Genomic DNA, 22,029 nt, shown 5'->3' on the forward strand with positions numbered 1-22,029 from the left:
CTTTGCAAGGCAGTTGCTTTGCCAGAGTTGACCACTGTCCTCCATACAGCATGACTCAGGCCTCTGCCTCTGCCTGGGTTACAGACCGCACATGTCCCCTGAATTTAGATGCTGAAGCCCTGGACCAGTGGGACTCTATTTGGAAAGGGGGACTTTAAAGGTGGATTTTAAGAATGGTTCCCACTTCAATAATACCATGTCCTTACGAGAGCAGGCTGGGTCTCCCTCTCTCCCTGCTTCCCTGTCCTATGAGGACACAGACAGAAGGCCATGTATGCAAGATGGAAAACCACCTTGGTCCCGGCCACCAGCCTCCAGACTGCAATCACATGCCTTTGCACTGTCCCAGCTGCCCCACGGGCTGCCCTGTGGAAGCAGAGCTGATGGACACAGACGTCCTCTGGCACCTTCTGGCTGGAAGTCACTGCAGGCCTGAGCGGATTTTGAGCGAATACCATCCATTTCTGAGACCTCATGTGCCCTCTGGGGCTTCCCTTCCTTTGATCATTGTCTTCTTGGTCCTGGCTCCATGGACTGCGTCAGCACCCTGGGGTCCACCTGCTGCCTCGACTTAGAGATTGGGTGGGGTGGGCTGAGCCCAGCCTTGGGGTACGCCAGGGAGCGGCGTTTTCTCTCCTCCTTCACTCTCCCTGTCCATCTTGGCTGCTGCCTCGAGCCCCTCCATGGTCTGCTATGAATTCTCTTGCTCCATGAGCACACGCTTTCCTCACTCCCGCCTTCAGCTCTATAAATGGGCCTGCGTGAACAGAGCTGCCCCAGCTACTCTGCATGGCTGCCTTGGCTGGTGTCCTCTGAGCCTAGCTGAGCCTCTCTGTTCCTGTCTGTGGATACTGCTTTCTCTCTTCCTTGCCCACCTCCATGCCATTCCTGGGATGCCTCACACCGTTGACTGGCTGAGCAGAGGGTGGGTTCCTTGGGTACCCCAGCCGAAGAGGAGGCATCTCATCCAAAGTGTGCTTCCTGTCCCCCTGGGTCCCCACTGATGGCTCTAGTGCTTCATGCTTCCTCTGAGCCTCTGAAGCTGCCTCTGCGTACCTGCCCCAGTCCCGGGCATGTGGAGGCCTTTACGGAGGTCTAAGCGCCTGAGTCCCGCCCGCTCCTCCAGGCAGCCAGGTCCTACCCTGGCTTATCAAGAGCAAATGGAATAGGATCCAGAGCCCCATGGAGGACGCTTTAGGTTGACCTCAGCCAATTATCAACACTCTCAGGCATGGTTACTTGGTTTCAATCCGCTGGCAATACCATTACCCTGTGCTAGTTCCCGATCCTACCCAAAGGGCTTCGTGGGAGTAGGAGAGGTTTGCCCAGAACCCATTTGCCTCTGACCTACCTCAGGAAGAACTCACCAATCCCAGGAGATTGAGCAACTGTGCTGGCTTTTGGCACCTCATTTTAAGTGGTCTCAGAGCAAGGTTTTATAAAATTATATGCTGGACTTACAAGGCAGCCTTTTCTGGAACAGACTCATGTAGGAAATTGAGTCAGCATGTATTAATTTCTTCTTCTCTGGAAGAGCTTCTCCTATTGCTCTGGATTCTGGAAACTTCCCAGGGCGACCCTGAGCAGGCCCTGGGGGCTCTTTAGGAGCCTCTCCCTCTGGCTGTCTTCCCCCGTGATGTGCAGGTCTGGTGGTGAGGCCCCACAGGCCAGAGGGACGTTGGGGGTGGTGGGGCACGTGCAGGGGCTCAGGGCTGTGAGGCCGCCTTCGCCCAAGCAGGAGGTCGCTCAGCCTCTGGTGCCCAGTTTGCCCCTGCTTCTGCCCCAGTCACGGCAGATGCCTGTGCAGTCTCCTGCCCACTCTGTGGCGTGGCTCCTGATTGCTGAGAGCACAGCTCAGCCCCGCCTCCTGCCTGCTCAGTCCCACCTGTCCTTCTCGACTGATGCTGGTCACACCCTGTCCCTGGCTGATCACACCCTGTCCCTAGCTGGCCTGCTCTCTTGCCTCTGCTCTAATCCATCTCTCGCACCTGCCAAGACAGTCCTAAAGTCAGTAGTGAGCTGCATCAAGGAGGCTGAGTCCCCACCCCACCCCACCCCACCTGACCTCAGTTGCTCTCTGCCCAGGCCAGTGTGTCTTTACCTCCCTGGCCAGCTTCCTGCGGGCACACAGGGCCGCTCCTGAGTGCATCCCCAAGGGTTGGCAGGTGGTCGGGCTCTCAGACAGAGGTGCTGCCCTCTGCTTCCCTCAGGCCTGAGGCCTCCCTAGGCCTTTAGACCCAAGTGCACATGGTCAGGTGCTCCCAGACCCAAGTCCTCCTTGTGCCTTGTGGACCCTGTCACTGAACAGCCCTTGTTAAAATCTCTTTGTTAAACTCTCCTCGGACCATCCGCATGTGTGCCAGAGTCGTGGGTAACCAGGAACACAGCTGGCCCTGGTGCTGCCTGATGCTTTGGGACTATCCAGGCCCCTTGTTGGGATGCCTGCAGAGATCTGTGACCCCGAGAGGCCAGGCATTCTGGTTTGCCAGCAAATGACACAAAGCTGGGAGCTGAAAGCAGCGCTTGTCATCTTATGGGGCTGGAGGTCAGAGATCCTCAAGCGGGGCTGGGAGTGCGGTTCCTAGGGTGGGTCCCTCCTTGCCTGTCCCATTCTGGAGCTGCCCGTGAGCCTCGCTCCTGGCTCTCTCCTCATGTGGCTCCAAGCTCTTCTGTCCTAACATCTCTGGTTTGACCTCTGCCTCCCTCTCATGACCCCGACCTGATGCTGGGCCCATGGAATGATTCAGCACGAACCCCGTCTCCAGCCCCTGTTGATTCTCGTGAGGTGGTGGGAGTTCCATTAGGTCATCCTGGGGCGCTGTGTTCTATTGCCACACCAGGCCAGACCTGTGTCCTCGTGACCCCGCGTTGGCCCCCTGTGGTGGCCACAGTGTGTGCCCTCCAGTGGGCTGCAGGCCTTCCCTCTACTGGTCTCAGTGTGGATTGTTGGGCATCTTTTTAGATTCATCCTGATCACAGAGAGTTCCACGCCTTGGTCGCCTGGAGAAGGACGCTAGACCTCATTGGTAAACGCGACCTGTTCCTGGCAGTCCCCAGGCCAGCCTAAGTCCCTGGTAGGAGACGGGGGACCTGACGAGGTACATTGCTCACACCTTGAACTGCACTCTTGGGACGGCTGCGAGTCTCCCTGGGCCTCTGGGGTAAGGCAGCCACCCATTCTCTGACAGGTGTCCAGGTGTCCCCGCCTCCGCTCCCCACCGTTACTCTCTCCCCTCTATTTTCCCCTGTTCCTCTCACTCCCCTACCCTGCTTCCCCGCCCCCTTTTAAGTAAAAAATTGCTGGAAATCTACTGTTTTTCCTACTGAAATGGAAAGAAAAGAGCCCACATAAATAAAGCGTCAGGAGCTCAAGTGGTCAATTCGGCCCATTCTGCTGGGTTCTCTCACGCCGGGCCGCAGCCAGCTCCCTGCAGGGTCTCTTTGTTACCATGGGTCCTGCCGTGTCCTGCATGAAATGCAGATAAGGGCTCTGTGACCCCAGGCAGGATCAGAGCCTTTTACTGATGCCTCCCTATTTCCATCCAGGGTTCAAATTATGGGAAAGAAAAAGGAGCTTTTGAAAGAAATGAAAAAATGGGAGTGAAAGTAAACGGCAGGTCGTCTCCTGAAGGCTGTTTTTGCATAGGTCTTGCTTGTGTGGCTGCCTGGCTTCTACTTGTGGTTAAAAATTGCCAGTCTTCTGTTTGAGCCTTGGGATGAGAAGGCACCAATGAGCCACAGGCCTCCACACCCAATGACAACATCGAATGTGACTCAGCCTGAGCATGGGGTCTCTCCAGTAGAAGCCGGGAGCAGCAGCTCTGGCAGAGACTCTGATCCCACGTGTGGTTTGATTACTTGACATGATTCAGTGTCTTGTTTAGTTCTGGCCTGGGTAAGCTTTGGGAAGCATTGCCCAGTGCCCATGCCCACAGTCATGGACTGCCAGCCTCAGCGGGCGGGTGGGCTCTCCCATCTCAGGTGCCGGTGCTCAGCTCTCTCTCATTGAGACGTTCCCTATATCTGCTGAACTCTTCTCCAGGTCCTACGAAGCTCCTGAGCAGGAGACAGCTGGAGTGGTCTCCGCCCAGGCCTGAATTCTGGCAGGCGGGTGAGAACAGAGGTGGGTCTGTTCCAGGTTGGGGCAGATGTCACATGTGTGGTGAGGGAGGGGGCTTGTGCTGGGAGAGGTTTGACCCTCTGTGGTAGAAAGAGACTCTGGAGTGGCTGATCTGTGCTCGCCCCAGGCTGGTGGGCTGATGGGGAGGAACAGGGAGGCTTGCTCCTCAGAGTCCAGCAATGATCCTGGGGTTATGGATGATGCAGTTATGGAGTTTTGAGAAGACAGATCTTTTTATACCCAGATTCTCTTACCTGGTGCTCTAATTGCCCCAGGACATCTGTTCTCAGTCAGTCTTGGAGCCCACCCAGGAGGCTGATGAGTCAGGGCTGCCAGGAGTATCTGCAGGACCAAGTGGCAGGCCTGGGGCTATGGGCCTGTGACATGGCAGACATTGAAGTGCTTTGAGCAAACTAGCTAGAGAAAAACCCAGTTGAAGGGAGAAGGTGCACTGTGGCAGCCGGTGACTCACTACCCTCTGGGAAGTCACCCTGGGCCTTCCTAATAAAATGCCTCTCTGGGTCCTTAGACCAAGTGGAAACACGAAGTCCGCCTACTATTTTCTCCCCTGACAAAGTGTCCAAGTTCCCCTTGGCCCTGGGGAACTGAGCCCTGATGGGGCCAGGCAGGGCAGGTCTGGGTTCCTGCAACACACGCTCGCCTGGAGGTGCCGCCTGTGCTCTTCCCCTTCCAGGAAGAGGAGCACTTGAGACGGAGCCTAACTGGCCTTCTGGGATCCAGGCGAGATGCTCAGGGGGCAGTAGGCTCCTGGGGGTGCAGGTGGTCGGCAGAGCACACAAGAGGAGGGGCTACTCTCTCGGCTGGAGGCAGATGGAGCTGGGATGTGGCACCGGTGCGCATGTCCTTGCTGACAGCGATGCCCAGAGTGGCTTGAATGGAGACCGAAAGATCCATCCATGTCCTGAACTCTGAAACCTGTGACTGTGACCTTAAAAAGGGTCTTTGCAGGAATAATAAAATCAAGGGTCTCCAAAGGAGCTCATTCTGGATTATCTCTGTGGGTCCTAATTCCAGTACCTTCTCTTCATCTGAGTTCTAGGTCTCAGGGTAGGGATAAATCAGGACAAGATCGTGAGTTTTACCTGGTGTCTCAGTTGCTGTGAAGTTGAAAAGAGCATGCATTTATTACCTCCTGTCCACACAGGCGGGGAGGCAGGCTCACAGCTCAGCCGGGTCCTTGTAACCAGGCCATCAGCTGGGCTGTGCTCTTGGCTGGAGCTTGAGTCCTTATCCTAGCTCACAAGGTTTCTGGCAGAATACAGACCCTTGAAGCTGAAGGACTGAGGTCTCTGTTTTGCTGGCTGTCCCGGGTGCTACTCTCACCTCCAAGAAGCCCTGCAGTGCCCTGGCATGTGGCCTTCTCATGACTTAGCAGCTTCTACCTTCAAGGACAGCAGAAGAATCTCTCTCTCTTTCTTGCAGTGCTGGGAAATGAACTCAGGCCTCATGCTTGGCAGGTGCTTTATCACTGAATTACAACCCTAGCTCAGAACAATCTCTTTTACTGGCTCATCTGATTAGGTCCGACCCACCCATGGTAATCTCCCTTTTGACTGACTCAGTCAACTGATTAGGGGCCTTAACTACATCTTCAAAATTTCCTCATCTTTGCCATCTAATGAAATATATTAAGTGAAATCCCATTATCTTTTCCATTTGCTATTGTCCTGCCCCACTCAAGGGCAGAGGGTTATACAAGAGCATGTCTCACTAGAGTCACCTTCAGGTGTGGGTGTGACCGACACACCGCGGTATCTGTCTTCCTTCCCAAGTTTGTTCTTGGCAAGCTTTCGCTTTCTTTCTAGGTCCCTTCCTTCCTTGCCTAAAAGCATTGCACCATTGGGGTCTTTGCTCCCAACAGAAGAAAGTATCCATGTCACTAGGACCCTGGCACGCAGAATTTCAAAGCTTTAAAGAGAGACGCTCAAAGAAATGACTTTCAGGTGACCAGATAATCTGCCCATCCCCAGGAAGGAGTTCTGTGGAATTCGTTCTTGCTTCCGCTCTGCTCACTGTGGTGTGGGTGGCAGTGGGTCACTTTGGCCCTTGGACGTCTCTCCTCCCCCAGGTGTAGACACCTGTGTTCTCTGCATGTGGACACTGCTGGTGACCTCGTGTGAGAGGCAAATGGGTCAATGGGGGACCAGCCTAACCTACTGCCTGGGGTGGCTCTGAGCTCCCCTCCCTCCTGTAGCCTCCCCACAGCCCAGCCTCTCGTCCTGAGCATGCCGCAGGGACAGGGCCACTTTGGAATGCTGTGTGCAGAGAACATCCAGTAAAAGACCCAGTGTTTACCTGTGGCCTTCTGTCCTGAAGCCCAAGGAATTAGGAGACAAGGGGTACCCTGCTCTCTGCTTCTAAGGTGCATTTGAAGTAGAGCAGAAGTTCCTAAGAGAATAAATCTTAAACTCTGTTCTACTAGTAGACAATAGTGATATGTGGAAAGTCTTATTAAAAGAACAAGAATGAAAAAAAAGTACCAGATCGATGCAGAAGAATAGTATCTAGCAATTTCTATTTTGAATTAATTATTATTATTATTGCCAAAACAACATTTATTATTATTCTTGCCCAAACAGCATTTTGGCATGACGTGAAGCCAAACATAGACATTTTCCATATGCCTGATGATTTTGGAGTTAGCAGTTCTCATATCTTTCGAGGTGTTAGATGATGAAGAGTGTGACAGGTGGGACTGGACACTAAATTCTGGCCTAGGTCACCCGGACCCTGAGGGGGCTCCTCAAAGAGGACACTCAGGCAGAGCAAGCGGAGCTCCTGGGCTGAGCTTTGCCCTGGTGCACAGAGGAACCTTGAGGACTGGTGAGCAGGGGCTGCTTCCCAAGAGGCCAGAGGGCTCCTGCGTGCCTCTGGATTGGATGCTTTGGAAGCAGGAGGAACTGCCTCTGTCTGTCCTTTCCCTGGATCTCATAGCCTAATGTAAGGCCCTGTGGAAGTACTGATCCTGCCCCAAGTGTGAAGGGAAAAAGAGAGAATGTTTCCGTATAAAGCCATAGGTCAGCCTGAATCATCCATTCTCCCTATATATCCATCCACCATCTACCACCCATCTACCCATCCACCCATTCAGTGATCCACCACCCATCCATCCACCTGTCCATCCAGTTCATCCCTCATCCATCCATTCATCCCCTACGTCCCATGTGGTTTCTGTCTGACTTTTTCCACCCAGGCAAGATAAGCAAAAGGGTCTTCTTTACTGTACCAGCTCTATGGGAGAAGACTCTAAAGTAAGGCAAATCCGAACATACAGAAAAATAAAAAATGACCAACCAAATGAACCAGGAACCCCCAAGAAATTGAATCAAAAAAATTATCCCATTTGCTTCTTACCCCCAAAGACACACTCCATAGCAATCTGACCCAAGAGAATCCAAATTTCCCCTTGACCATTGTTGCTATTTCTTCCTGGTAAGGGTTGGGAACTCCTTTGGAATAATATAGGAAGTGACATTATTTGAAGAGGTAGTGGTTTGAGTTGCCCTTTGAAAGTGGTTCAGTGTGCTTCAGATGCAATTCCTCAGCCCACTGACAAAGACCCTGGCTCATTGTTGTGACCCTGAGAGTAACTAATCTTCTGATGTCTGTGATGGACTAAATGTCTGTGTCCCCCTAGCATTCAAATGCTGAAACCCTGCCCCACCCCCAGCCTGTGTGATTGGGCTGGGAGGCAGGGGCTTTGGGAGGTAATCAGGGTTATTCTGAGAGGGTTTAAGACTTGTGATGGGTTTAAGACTTGGGTCCCTTTTAAGAGACCCAAGAGTGTTTGCTTCCCTTCGCTGCTTCACCAGAGGAGAACATAAAGATGAGGAAGGGGGCCTCCACCAGACAGTGAATATTCTGACTCCTTGACCTTGACTTTCTCAGATTCCAGAACTTAGAAATCGACGTCTATCATTTAAGCCACCAATCCTTGTACTTTGTTATAGCAGCCGGAACAGAGAGAGTCTGACTAACAAAATCAGATTTTCAGCAAATTTATCTCCTCCATGGACAGACTGAAACACCATGTGAGAGAGCATAGCTTGACGTGAGTGTATTCTGCCCACTGGGAGAAGTTCTCCCTTCCTTTCATTCTTTTTCCCGTGAGGTACTTTTTGGCGTGGTGGTTTAAAATAACAGAAATGTGCCTGCAGAGTTCTCAGGAGCAACCCAGCTGCCATCAGGGCAGCCCTGGGTGTTCCTGGGCTGTGAACTGTCATGGTGATGTCAACCTATTTCCTGGGCCTTCCCACCTGTGTCTCTGCTTCTCAAAATTTCCTCTTTCTCTTGTAAGCACCTGCCTGCCACTGGATTTAGGGTCCAGACTAAATCCAGGGTGATCTCACCCTGAGATCCTTAGTTATATCTACAAAGACTAATTTTTCAAATAAGTCACATTCATAGGCTCTGGGTTTTAGCATTTGGAAATATCTTTTCAGAGGCCACTATTCAGCACATGTATACGTATATGCACATACACATATAAATTACGTAGTTCTTGTGTATCATGTATATAATTACGCATTACATGTGATTCTTCCTTCACCTTCCAAGGTTGTGCCTATTTCTTAGCTCCATCTCACATATGCGTTTATGTACATATATTTTCCGAGGCAGTGTAACCAGGAGTAACAGGCCCCCATCTCTGCTCCCAGCATAATATATTAGCTGAGGTCTCTGGACTCTAAATGTAACTTTCTGTACCTTCAAATGTTCTGAAAAGTGAGGCCTTTGGGTTTCACTACATCCCTCATCATGGAGATTCTTAGCGGAAGCCTCATGAACAGGCTAGTTCGCAACCTTCCACGTGCTGGGATAGAAGCCAGTTAGAACAGGCTCTGAGTGGCGGCCTTAGCCTGGTAGACCCGACCAAATTCAATGACTGGCTTCTTCCCGGATCTCTGGGGCCCTTTCCAGTTAGTTTATTTAATAAACAGTGACATGAAAATGAGACGTCAGAGCCTTGCTTTCTTCCTGATGCTCTAAGCTATTGTTTACCAAGCACAGCTTCTATTCCCAACATTCGAACAAGGTCCAGACCTGATCCTTGGATGCTGTGGAATCCAGGGCTCCTGGCAAAAGTGACAGAGGACATAAGACCCTTCACAGGTGTGAGTGAGGGTCCCAGGAGACCCTCAGCCACAGAGAGGAGGAGAAGGAGACAGCACTGCAGGGAAGTGGGAGTTATTTTGGAAATTCATATGCTTTGTGGAAAAGCAACACCCTCAATTGCAGAAACCAGAATAAAGTGAGAAGAAAACCCTTGGAACAATGAGAATAAGATCACAAACCAGCAGAGTGTGTGTGTGTGTGTGTGTGTGTGTGTGTGTGTGTGTGTGTGTAGAACTTGGTGAAAGTTCGAAGAACTAGCTAATCCCTGCTATTAAAAAGAGGCAAATGTTGGAAAGTCACAGCTCAGAATATCCCTCTGAATTGGAGATTCAGACCTTGTTTTAGGATCAACTTACTGTAATGTTTTAGTGACAAGGAAAAGTAATTGACCATGTTTAAGTAAAATCAGATTAAAAAATCAATTGCATTTACTGCTGGCTTCCCATCTATAGGCTGCGGGCCACTGTCTGCGAGATCCATCTTGCTGTGTCCCCTACAGAGATGAAAACAGAAAATGGCTCCAGAAGGCCTTGGAGCAATTAAAGACTTAGCAAGTGTAGGAAAAGAAAGAGAGAAAGGCTTCCTGTAGGGAAGCTTGTTCATGCTGCCTAGAATCATGCCATTGGATTTCACCTTTGATATTATTTATTAGAAAATAATGACTCGAACAGTCTTTTAAAAATGCTCCGAGATAGATTACAGAGTCGGACTTTCAGACTTGCCATGTCCTGACCCTGTGGCCTCTGTCCTGGCCAACCACCGCACGGTGACACACAGTTCCTCCACCGGAAGACTGAGCACATGAAACTCATTTTACCTAAATTCCCTTTTGGCAAACATTGCATGTGTACACCTACCTTCATCTGGCCGCCATTCGCCCCCGCTTGAGCCACACTAGCTTGTTTCCAGGGGCACGTGCATTTGTGCGGTTGGAAGTAGGGCTCCTTCAGACCAACACCGAGGGGCAGTGGGCAGAGCCGTCGGCAGTGCGTGTGGCTCCCACCGCCGCTGTCCTACTGACTCGCCACACCTTCAGTTGTCAGCGTCAGGGTCCAGGGTCTGCCCTCTCGAGTCCTTTACTGTGACCTTAAGAAATAAATGTCCATGGACACAGTGACCGGGCCACCCCTGCCAGCTCCCAGGCGCAGTCGTGGCTGGATTTGCTCCGGGAGAGAGTGAGCGGGCACATTCGCCTCCATCGCCCCTGGAGTTCAGAGTCGGGGCTCTGCTGGTGGCGGGCCTCTCGCCTCTGCCAAAGGAAAGGGTGCGAGTCTCCTGGGATGGAAGGAACAGCCTGAAACGCGGCCCTAACCGGCAGCTCCAGTGGTCACCTCACCCACACCAAGTCTATCTCTTTGCCCCTTCCAAGATAATCCACTGAGTCTCAGTCACACACAGGCACCAGACTGCAGCTTCCCAGAACCCTGCCTTGTGGCAGCAGACCTGACAGCAAGTGATCACTTTAAAATTTATCTGGGAAGCAGAAATGGAGTGTGTGGGCTAAGCTCCTCACCCATCTCTGACAAGAGGAGGGGGATTCAAGGCTGTTTGATTCCAGACTGATGCCTGAGCAATACTGAAATAATGTACTCAGATTTTAAAAGAAACGTGTGCTTTCTGTCCAGAGACTGTTCTGAGTATTGACAAGGGTTAAGAAACCTCTGATAAACAGTTTAAAATAAAAACTGAACCCAACTTACACACTCGTGTGGTACATGAGCTGAAGCGCCTTTGACGTAAATTATACTGAAGAGTTTTGAAAACTGTCACATGGAATTGCTACTCTGTGCATTTTCCAAAGAAGTATCTCTGTAATTCAGGAGCATTTTGTTGTGCTAAGCAGAATATTCCAATTATGTTGAGAAATTTACTGGGAATCATGGGCAAACACGTTCACAAACCTTTACGGCAGCAGCAAAAGAGACCTACATCACTTGGTTCAGTGGCACTTCATTGATTTTTATGGAGAATCCTGGCGACAAACTTCAAAGTTTTCACTTGGCAAACCACAAGTGAATCAAAGCAGGAAAGATCAGAGGGCCCCCAGGGCAGAAGGCCACCCACCACGGACCACAGAGGACAGCGCACTCGGAGAGCCGAGAAGTCCTGACAGTCACCAGGCAGAGACCAGGCAAGCACGCAGCAGGCATTCCACAGAAAGACATTTATTGGTTTTCAAGGCTGGCTTTCCAAAAAGGCACTTCCCAAGGGGCAGTACCTCGAAACGGCCGACTCATGCACTCACCGTCGCCAGATGCTAAACATTTCCTTCCTAGTTTATGGCACATGCATTTTGATTTCCCTCCTGCTGAGGATTACAGAATGATAACTGCAGCAAGAGGCAAATTGGCAGTCTCAGTGTGAATTGTGCTGATGGCCTGAAAGTTGACACCAACCCATGAGAGTTAGTTAGCATCCTACCAGTGTCAAAGTGACCACAGCATTCATGACATAGAATCACAGGTGAACAAGGCAAGTGGCAAAGAAACCCAGCACATGGGCTTACAGCAGTTTCTGCTTCAGCTCAATTAATGGCATTACCAGTGATCGCCCAAGATCTAGAGGTACAAAATGACGGTGTGTCTACAAGCAACACAGTTTTAACTCCGCAAGAGAAACAGGGCAAGTTGGCAGTGGGAAGCACCAGCTCCATGTTTCCTCCCTGATCTGGCTGGTCTGCCTTGCACCTGACCTTTCCAGCCATTGCTGCTCAGCCCCGCTACAAACTTGAGATAAAATTCTGCTCCTCTTTGGACCTCGTTCTCTTCAAGCACTCTGCTTTGATGATGACTATTTGGCCAGCACACTTTGCTCCTGTGTTTCTTCTGGAACCAGACAGATCACTTATTGCCTTCCTGAATGTCAACAATGTTTGTTTGGCCATTCCAGTTCACTGGCCGTGTTCTCAGGCCAGATGGACCCTGGGGATGAGTGACGCTCAATACATGTGAACTGGAGGCTGCCAAAACTGGAAAAATAAGACCTGTAACTAAGGAGAGAGCCGTGTATCATTTTAATATCTTTGACTGCGAAGCCTTGGCACAGGCTTAGCTCCGAGCATCTCCTTGCGGTTTCCCAGGGTTGTTGCGGTGGGATCTATGCCTGTGCGCCTACTTGCTTCTAGCAGGGAATGGATCACTTCAGTGTTTCCCAGATAGCCTGGAACACCCGTGACTGCACTGTCCCCAGGGTGGGAGGAAGGTGCATGCTTGGGAGTGGTCCACAGGAACTGCCCAGTGACACATGAGGAGTATCATGAAGGACCAGCCACAGCAAGACGGCGACCTCAGTCACTCGCCCCTTTCTGGGGTTGTTTCCTTCACTGCAGAGTGCATGAAGTTTGGCCAAGTGGCCTTCCAGGTGCAGTGGCCCTACCTTCCCTGTGGTTAGGACAGAGTTCTGCTTCCCCAGAAAGAAAATCTCATTCAAATCTGCTGTTCAAAGGGTTTTGATAAAATGGTGACATGTAGTCCCCACATATGGAGCCAGATGCTGCCGTCTCTGCACTTTGGGGTTCTCTAGTGAAACCCCAGCCTCTCCCATTTCTGCTTCCCTTTGCCCAGCTGTGGCTCCCACCCGACCCCCTCCATGAGGTCTTCCTGTGGAGGAGGCAGGGAGTCTCCAGGCCAGGGCAGTGGGCACGCATCTCACTCACTGCTGTTTCCTGTGTGTCTTGGGATGTGTCCTAAACTCCTCCGATTCCCCACCTCCGGCAGGGACTATGGACTGCGTGGAGAACCAGTCAGTAGGGACAGCTGAGTGACAATGTAGAGGTCTGCGAACTAAAAGCAAGAATGTAATTACATGGTAATTACCTTTTAACCACTATAATTGTTCATCCTGAGCAGGTCTCCAAGTGTGCTCTAATTAAAGCCTGTTATCATGATATAAATTTCCTGGTACCATGAAGATAGAGCGTTAAGTTCAGATGGCGGCCTCTGGTTTCATGAGCACTTTGGCCCCGTCATTTGAGTTGAGCTTGTAACAATCTGTCGAATTTACAGCTGAGGAAACCAAGGTGCAGGCGGGCAGTGTGACCTGCCAGAACCACACAGGCAGACTTCGGCTTCAGTCTCTCAATCCTGGGTGTCTTTCACTGGTCTGTAGGTTTATCTCCCAAAAAATAAGGTTGAATTTTGATGATGGGATGAACTTGGTTTAGGCCTAAAGCCTGGTGTCTGTGAGTAATGGGTTTTGGAGATTGTGACCTTCATGGCAGTACTGTGTCATTTAAGGGGTGGGTAATAGTCCTGCAGCTTCCTGAGGACTTCCTAAGGTGTAAGTGTTTCCTGACCTTGTAGACAGTCAGCTGATAAACCCATTGGAGGTTCCCCTTGGCCCTGGCAGGCCAGGGAGAACATGCCCAGGAGCCAGGCTGTGGCGGCGCTGTGAAGGCTGTGGTAGGGGCGGGGGTGGGTGCAGTGGGAAACACTGGCCTTGGTGTTTTCTCTTCCTTTGGATCGGCAGGCTCTGGCTTGAGGTGCATTCCAGCTGGTGAGATGTGGACCTCTCCCTCGCTGTCTGTCTGAAGAGGGATCCGTTTCTTGGCTTTATGGGAACATGACCCCAGGCCACAGGGCCTGAGTCTCCTCTCCCACGGGGTCCACAGGTGGGCATGTCCTGATGTCCTGCAGAGGGGAAGAAAGAGGCTTGTGGCCAAATGTAACAGCCTGGGTCTGACCGGACCAGTGTTCTTGCCTGTCATGATGTAGGATGTCACAAAGGGAGTCAGAGCAAGAGGAGTGTTTTATGTTATTTGTCACTGCTTTGAAAATCTAAAATCCCTTCTATTTAAGTGAAAAATTGCTTTTCTTTCACCAAAGAATTGATTTCTTCTGTAGGTTTCCAGCAAACCTAATGGAAAGGCTGAGCAAAATAACCAAATTCCAGGTGCACCGAAAGGCTGAGCTCCAGCTCATGTCTCCCTGCCTGGCTGTCGGCAGTAATGGAGCCCATGGGGGTGGGGACCTGTCTCCTGGCAGCACCTTTCTGTCCTGCCTACTGGAAACAATGGCAGACCATTTTCCATCAGCTGATAAAAAAATAAATTGACCCAGCTTTGGATATATACTTTTTTTTTTTTAAGTTGCTTTCAATATTATATTACCTGGACATTGCTAAACTCAAGTGCTCTCCTGAGCCAGGAGAAGTCTCTGCCTAGGTCTTCAAAGCCCAAGAGTAATTCCATCCCAGCCAACAGTCCCAGGGGCCAAAGACCATCAGTCCCCCGCTGGTTTCCAGCATGGAGAATTCCACATCGGGGATCAGATAGGTAATGCCACAAGTGCACTGTCATTGAGCGTCCTGACCACGGTAGCTCACAGGGAACCTGAGCAAGAGGTCAGGGGTTCTCAAGTGTGTCATTTGAGCCTGGACGCTGCATTTGTGTATATGGGACAAATGAGGAAGGGTAGGGAAATAAAAGCAACAATAAAGGATAGATTTCGTTGATCCCCAGTCAACCTGGGAGGAGCAGACCTTGTCATTTGAGGCGAAGCCTCTCGCGTCCCCCAACCCTTGAACAAAGCGAACAGCAACCTGAGTAGCCAAACTGCCGGAAGAGCTGTTGGTGACCACCCAGAAGCAGTCTCTTCTTCTCCCACGGGAGAACGTGAGTGGTCAGGGTGGGTTCGACCAGTCCTCCCGCAGGGCTTTCAGCTAGAGTCTGTTCAGCCCTCTGGCTGCCCCTTGGGACTGTATTGACCCGTGAGATTTTTGCAGAGACTATGGGTTCCTAAGACTGCAAGTCCTGGCTGAGGTGCTGCTCCTGAAGCACAAGTTTTGGTGTTCACGGTCTTTGAGAAATTAAAATTTTATAAAGCAGATTAAATATTTTAGATGGAAGGCTAGCTCACAATGATTGGATTCTTGAGTCAGTGTATCAGGTATGCATGATTTTATTTAAAATGTGTCCAATCAGATTTTCCACTTGGAATGAACATTTTACCTCTTTCCGCAAGTAGTTATAAACAGTATTCCCTCATTTCATGGAGTTTCTTAGAAAGTTCTAAGTAACTTAACAGAAGAGAAAAATGGAACGGCGGGAGATTAAATAACAGGAGGTTTACACCACACGAGGTGCCCGCGTCTCAACCGTGGGGGACACACAGTGACTACTGGGGGAGGAAACAGACCCGGCCATGCAAGTCACGCACGATCACTCCTTTGGCAGCTGCGTCCCCGTCACAAGCGCACACAGTCCAACGTGTCAGATGACGGCCGTTAGTGGAAAACTGCCTTTGCTTCCAGTGACAGGGACACCAATGCACTGTTGCAGGCCGAAGTGCCTCCTCATCTCTGCCAACGCTGCCGTCTCTGTCACTGCTGAGCCCCAGGGGTGCACCTTGTCCACCCTGGAGGCTGCAGCGTCCCTGTCTCTCTCTCGTGGAAGGGCACTGGTTTATCTGGGAACAGCAGCACACCACGGAATCAGCACAGCGAGCAATGGTCACCACGTGGGCAGCTGAAGTTTTAATTCACTAGAACCTGGCCACGTTAAGTCTGTTTTCATGAGCCGAAGGTCACAGCACGGATGAGGTCTAAATGTTGTCGCAGCAGACCAGAGGCCACGGAAAGAAAGACATGTCTTCAGGTTGGGTTGACCTGCCAGGAAGAGGGACACAGATACAGAGCACAGCAAAGGGCCGGCCGGCCCATCGTGGGAGGTGCTCCTGGGAAGTAGGAACGGCGCCATTCACCTGGGGCTGCAGCTGGCAGAGCACTGAGGGACCCGCCTGCTCGCTGGAGCTCCGGTCATGGGAGGAAGCGGGGGCCATGTGCTGGGAAGGGCAGGGGCGGCGGGCTGGGAAACGTCACCGTCTGGGCGGTGGACAAAGCGGCTTGGAGATGACCATTCACTCATCACTGAAACGTCGTCCTGAGCGGCCTTCGCTCCCTCTCTCTGTCAACAGGCCTGTTCATTAATGACCTAACGCTTCCTCGGCATTCGGGATGCAGTTCTGGCTGGAGTAGAAAAGGATGGAGGTGAGCAGCGGTGGGGGGTCCGGGAGTCGGTGCGGGGATGCAGACGGGCGGTCAGCCGTCAGACACGGGCGGGGTGACCCAGCCGTACTTTTCGTGAGTCTTCACCAAACTCTTAAAGGTGGCTTCTGCCTCCTTGCGACTGAAGGACTTTTTTGACTTGCCAGCTTTTCTGCAGATCCGTCCCTGTGTGAGGTGAGAAGAGAAAGCAGGTTAGAACTTCAGCCCCAGCTCCGGCTCCCCCAGCTCGGCCCAGAACACACAAGTCGCGGGACCTTTGGAATTGGTGTGCCCTCTCGGCTGGCCTTGGGGCTGGGCAGACCCACGCGTTGCAGCCTTGGCACAAGACGGACGGAGAGCTCGGGGCAGGCCAAGCTGTAGGGCCTGCAGGCCGTCGTCACAGACCCGCGGCCTCGGCTTCGTCCGAATATGCTCATTTCATGAGGCACGAAGGCGGCCTGGGCCTGTTCCCCAGATGGCGGGAAGGACCAGCCCTATGGAGAGAGGTCAGCTAGGACCCAACATGAGCCCCAGCGAATGAGCTTCCGGCTTCCTCCCCTCCCTCCACAGAAGGCTGGGAATGATGGTTCTAGTTCCTCTGTGGTGGCGGTGGGACGGGTCCATTGGTGCATGGATGTGTGGGTCTGTACATTCGCAGGCGGATTTGAAAGCTCTGACTTTTAAAATCAAACAGTGAGTTCCTGTCACTCATGTCACTGTAGAGACATTTGTGTATTGCACAGCCTGGGAGGTGGGTGAGGGGCAGGGGCAGGGGCCCTCCCTGGCAGTGACAAGAGCATGCTGTTCTGAGACCCAGAACTTGGTTCTGCAGGGGTGAGTGTCCGGTCCTACCTCAGGTGGCACAAGAAGGCGCTAGACCAGGAGAAGGGAGCCGAGACGGGGTCTTGGAGAGCCGCGGGGAAATGTGGCGTTTTGCATCAGCAGGCGCGAGCACACAGAGGACAGCCAGCAGCTGGGGCAGTGCTGGCCCTGCCCGGCTCCCGTTTCTCCAGCCTCAGTCACTCCTCGGGCAGCCTCTGGATGAGGTCACCTGAGTCACCCCTCAGCCTCGAGGGCGTCCCTCCCGGCCTGAGTTTCCTAGGGATCTGCCCGTTTCCCTGAGCGCCTCATGCAAGCATTCCACACGTGGGGCAGAAACATCCCGAAGACCTGGCTGCATCTCAACAACTGACAAGGGCCTACTAATGGTCACCGACCGCCTCCTGCTGTTTACGGGCTTTTACTCGTGGCCGCGCTCTCTGAACAGGCCCTGCGTATTCCTAGTTATGATCCTGTTTGCGTAGCGCAGCTGTGGGCTCTGAGGGGCCTTGAGCTGCACCGGGCCTCAGCACTGCCACCTCCTACACCACACTGCAGCTTGCTGCCCTGGACAGGCATTGGCGGCAGAAGCCACCTGATCTGTGTGGCCGGAGGCAGGAGTGTCCCCCAACCTTAGCTCTCTGATGACCCGCAGTGGGAGAAACTGGTCTGACTTCTGAATCCTCTGGCAAATGGTGCCCGAACTTGAGGCCCTGGGGACGGAGGGCTGTCGTGTGCATTTGACTTGGGGCCGGGGCTCCTTCTCAGCAGCGGCCTTTGCATCAGTGGGCAGACAGAGCCACTCCTGGCTGGGTGGGGGGCAAAAATCCAGGTGGGGAAGGGACACCTTTGAAGGGGCCGCTGAGTTCACATCAAACGTCCTGCGCAAAGGAGCAGGAAGAAGAGAGGAGAGGAAGGGAGTCGCTGGCTGCCGACGGCCGGAAGTGCCCCCGTGTCCCACAATACCACTCCTGGTTTGGGTTTCCTCACTTTGTCCCTTACTGGTTCTGCATCACATGTGACAGAGGGGACTGCTGAGAGGTACCACGTCCATAACCACCTACATGTGACTGAGAGGGGCCAGGTTGTGCCATTGAACACACTGGGGATGTTGGTGTCCACTCCCGCGTCCTGGAGGAGCTGGTAGCAAGGGCTGGAGTTTTGGATAAGTGCGCGTTTTCAGCCCTCCAACTTTTTCTCTCAACGCTGAGAGTCTGGCATGACTTGTGGGTTGTGAGCTGAAAGCCCCCGCACCAGCTGTCTGCATGGCCAGGGGCAGGAGTGTTCCCTACGAAGCAGCGGCTCACAGGGGTCTCGGGTATTCTGCCACTGTTGGTAGGAACATACACCTTGCCTGTCCTTTGTGAAAGTCCCAACTGTACAGAAGCAGCAAACAAGACCCAGAGGAATAGCCAGCTCGGCTGCCCTTTCTTCCCGCAGAATCATGACGAGCCCAGTTCCCGTTAGTGTGGCAGCCGGAGACAGAGGCTGTCCTGGGCCAGGACACTCGGCTGCCCGGGGGAGCTCCCAGCCCGAGCCTCCCCACACTTCAGTCCACAGAGCCCCCTTCGTAGACGCCTGTCCTCTCTGGAGTGGTCATTCCAACATGGCACACGGTGTCCCGACCCTGTAGGGTGACTGAGCCTTTCCTGTTGAAATGCTCCCACACGTCCAGGGCACAAGAGGGAGACCCGGCCCTGGTGCCCAGGCTGCTGCTGGTGACCAGTGACTCTCCTTGCTTCACACACGGCCTCCTGAGATTTGGTCTTTTGGGAATTCACGTGGGCAGCAACCGGGAGGAAAGGGGATGTGTGGACACAGCCGGCGTGGCTCTCTTGACATTCCCCCACCTTGTGTGTCCCCGAGTGTCCCTGAGCAAATGCTCAGAGTCCTGGACGCTTCCTGCGGATGCTCCTGCTCTCTGCCCACACACTGTGCTCAGCGCTGGGAGGAAATCCCACCCCAAAGTGGCTTTGTGCCACCACTCAGAGTCACGGCACTTGGGAAGTCAGAGGACTGTGCCACCTAAGCCCCAAAAGTCCCGTGCTCAGAGTCCTCTGGGGCCCAAGAGTCGGAGGGGACTGTTGGGTGCTGCTCCACTCTGATCTTCCATTTTCCCCTCTACCCTTGTGGGTCAGCCACCATTGCTCAGGGTGACATTTCTCTACAGCTAACGCACCGCCCTGGCCCCCATGGCTTGCTCATTCATTCAGCGCCTCAGTGCTGGGGGGCCAAGCCAGGCTGCTGGTGGGCCCTCGGGGACAAGAGGGCAGATGCACCGTAGCTGCTGGGGCTGGGCCTCTGCGCTTGGGTACTCTGTGGCGGGCCCAGCAGGGGCGCCCTGAGCTGTGATGACGGACTTGTGTCCCCACAGGGGGCAGACTGTCACATGTCCCCACAGGGGGCAGCCCCTGGCTTGTGGAACAGAGATGGTACAGAACAGGGGTGCCCAGCCCTCGGCCTCTGGCAGGTACCTCCTCGGTGCCCCCAGGAAGGGGCTGGTGGCTGGCACTGTAGGCCTCTCTAGAGAAAGGAGTCTGGTCCTCACAGAACTTTGAGCCCACAGGGTAGGATGGGTACTAGCTTAGGGCAGAGAGGAGAGGAGGGAGGAGGGCAGAGAGGGGCCTGGGGGTCGGTCTGTCAAGAAAGATTTCTGTGTGATGGCACTTGAGCTGAGCCTGGAAATCAGCCCCCACTACAGGCTCAAAATAGTCTGCTACACTCTGGAGACGATGGGCAGATGCTCAGTGGGTTTGGGGATGGAATGTTAAGGCTGTGTGTTGTGTGCCAGGTGGGGGAGGAGTGGCAGAATTCAATAGACTTGGCTTCGAATTGCTTTCAGACTGTGTGACCTTAGGTAACTTACTTAACCTCTCTGAATCTCAATTTCCTCATCTGTAAATTAAGTGTATTAAGAGTAGTATACAACACTGGAGTTTTATAGGGAATTGATATGTTGAAACATGTAAGATGCTTGGCCCATTGCCAGGCTTAGGGTGAACACAATAGACAGGGCTTTTCACTTTTTTTTAACTATCCTGGAGGGGTGTTTCCTTTTGTTAAATCTACTTTATTCTGCCTTCTTGAAAAAACACAAAATTTCTGACTTTTCATGTGCTATTGTGATTCCATTTATTTGGTACCAAAAATGTCTCCAGGCAAATCCAATATATTGTATTTACATGTTTAATCTCAGCCTTTAAGTCATGTCCATTTCGAATGGTTGGCACCCATGGGTCCGATCCTGTATCTCTCCCTGGATTAGGTTTTTCTTTTACTCTCCTTGCAGACATGCCCTCTCGGTGTGTTTGAGTTTCATTTGCCTGTGAATCACAGGCGGGCCATTTGGAGGTCCCTGAGTGTCCTTCCTGGGCCTGGACGATGGAGTGGCTGCTGGTTCTGAAGTCTGATAGCAAAGCCCTCGGCAGCCCTGGCCCCATGCTTTACACTCGGGCTGTGTCGATTCAGACTGGCGTTCACCCTGGCCTGGGGAGAGACCGGGAGCTCGCGGCAGTGCTGCCAGGGGCTCCCTTGGGAAGACACTGGGCTTCCTCCTTTGTTTTAAGAGCACATATTAAAGCACACATGTGGCCACAGTGGTGACATTTGGACAGCAAGAATGGAAGAGGGACTGTCTGTAGTGCAGTGACCATGGACTGGAGCCCAGCAGTGGCTGGAGGCAGCCTCTGGCTGAGCGGAGGGAGCCCAGGTGCACGCGCCAGGTTGGAGGGTGGCAGTTTGCATGGGGAGACCTTCAGGCTGGGGCGCTCGGTGCCTGTCATCAGGACTCTGCCCAGCAGGTACCCACACTGAGGAGGCCAGGAGGCAGAAAGAGGCGGGGACACAAGGACAGTGGGGCAAGCTCTGGAGCAAGTGTGCTGCTCTGGAGCGAGCACGGGGCTTGTCTACAGTCAAGTTCCCCATGGTTGTGAGTCCCACCGCCTCTGTGGGATGGTGGCTGACCCAGACTCAGCTCCTGCCTGCTGGGAAGTTATCAGAGGCACCTTTGCACACAGACCAGTGCAATAGACTTTCATCCAGCCTCAGGCCTTGCTGCACATCTGAGCTTCCACTAAGTGACTTACTGAAGGCTGCAGAAGAGCTGGGGCTCCCCACTGGGGCCCCTGAAGCCAAGGGTGGGGCACCCACAAGAGCCGGAAGACGGAGTCATGGCCGGGGCTGTGGAGCTGCCTAGAGCCACCAGGGAGGGTGTTCCAGGAAGGGCCGGAGGAAGGCACACAGATCTGGGCGGCCACTTCCAGCAGGGCCAGCCTCCCTTCTCTCTGGCCCCCTCCACTGTGCTGCCGCACGTGGACTCTGGCCCTCAGTTGGTGCTGGGCGGAAGCCCCTGCCCAGCGTGACTTTGGTTTCTTACATTATTTAGACATCCATAGCCCCATCGACAAAAGTTTCAAATTTTGAGGCATTTTCAATCTCAAATTTTTAGTTAGAAATATTCAGCCTGTAAATTTTATGCAAATATTCCAAAGTTCAAAGATTCTGGAATCAGAAACACCTCTGCTCCCAAGCATCTTGGATCGGAATTTCAACCTGTGTCTTTTCGGAGGATGCAGCTCTGCCCGTGTCAGGAGGGAGGCTCAACAGAGCTCCGCACCCGTCCTGCAGAGTTCAGACCTGTCTTCTGCATAGAAGCGCTTTGGGTCAGTTTTCTTTGGGGATGAGCCATTTGGGAGGTGTTATGGCCAGTTGGGTTTTTGTCCAGTTAGGTTCTTGTCATGGTCCAGAGAAGGAGGATGGGGGCCTGGAAGATGTTGTGGGGAGAGTCCAACAGAGGTCACGATAGGACCATGACCCAGCTGTTTAAGGGCACTGCTTAATCTTCAGGGCAACGAAAAAAATAATGACCAGCATTCCTGTTCAGGGGCTCCTCTGAACAGGAAATGTCCTTTGGCAGAACATTCTAGAAATTTTCTTTAAGAAATCTTAATCACAGATTCTCTGTTTTAATCTCT

The 22,029-nt window shown here is 52.7% G+C and overlaps 1 protein-coding gene across 1 annotated transcript in view; it reads right to left on the minus strand.

Moving 5' to 3' along the window:
- Nucleotides 1-15,135: 15,135 nt before the first annotated feature.
- The window catches only part of UBE2QL1 (ubiquitin conjugating enzyme E2 QL1), a 36,402-nt gene continuing 29,508 nt past the window's right edge, over nt 15,136-22,029 (minus strand). The window contains exon 2 of the mRNA XM_079145316.1: nt 15,136-16,423. Within this exon, the coding sequence (XP_079001442.1) occupies nt 16,292-16,423 (132 nt within the window). The 3' untranslated portion in view covers nt 15,136-16,291. The remainder of the gene's footprint in view (nt 16,424-22,029) is intronic.

Source organism: Sciurus vulgaris (genome assembly GCF_902686455.1).
Source record: "Sciurus vulgaris genome assembly, chromosome: 6".
Taxonomy (NCBI): Eukaryota; Metazoa; Chordata; class Mammalia; order Rodentia; family Sciuridae; genus Sciurus; species Sciurus vulgaris.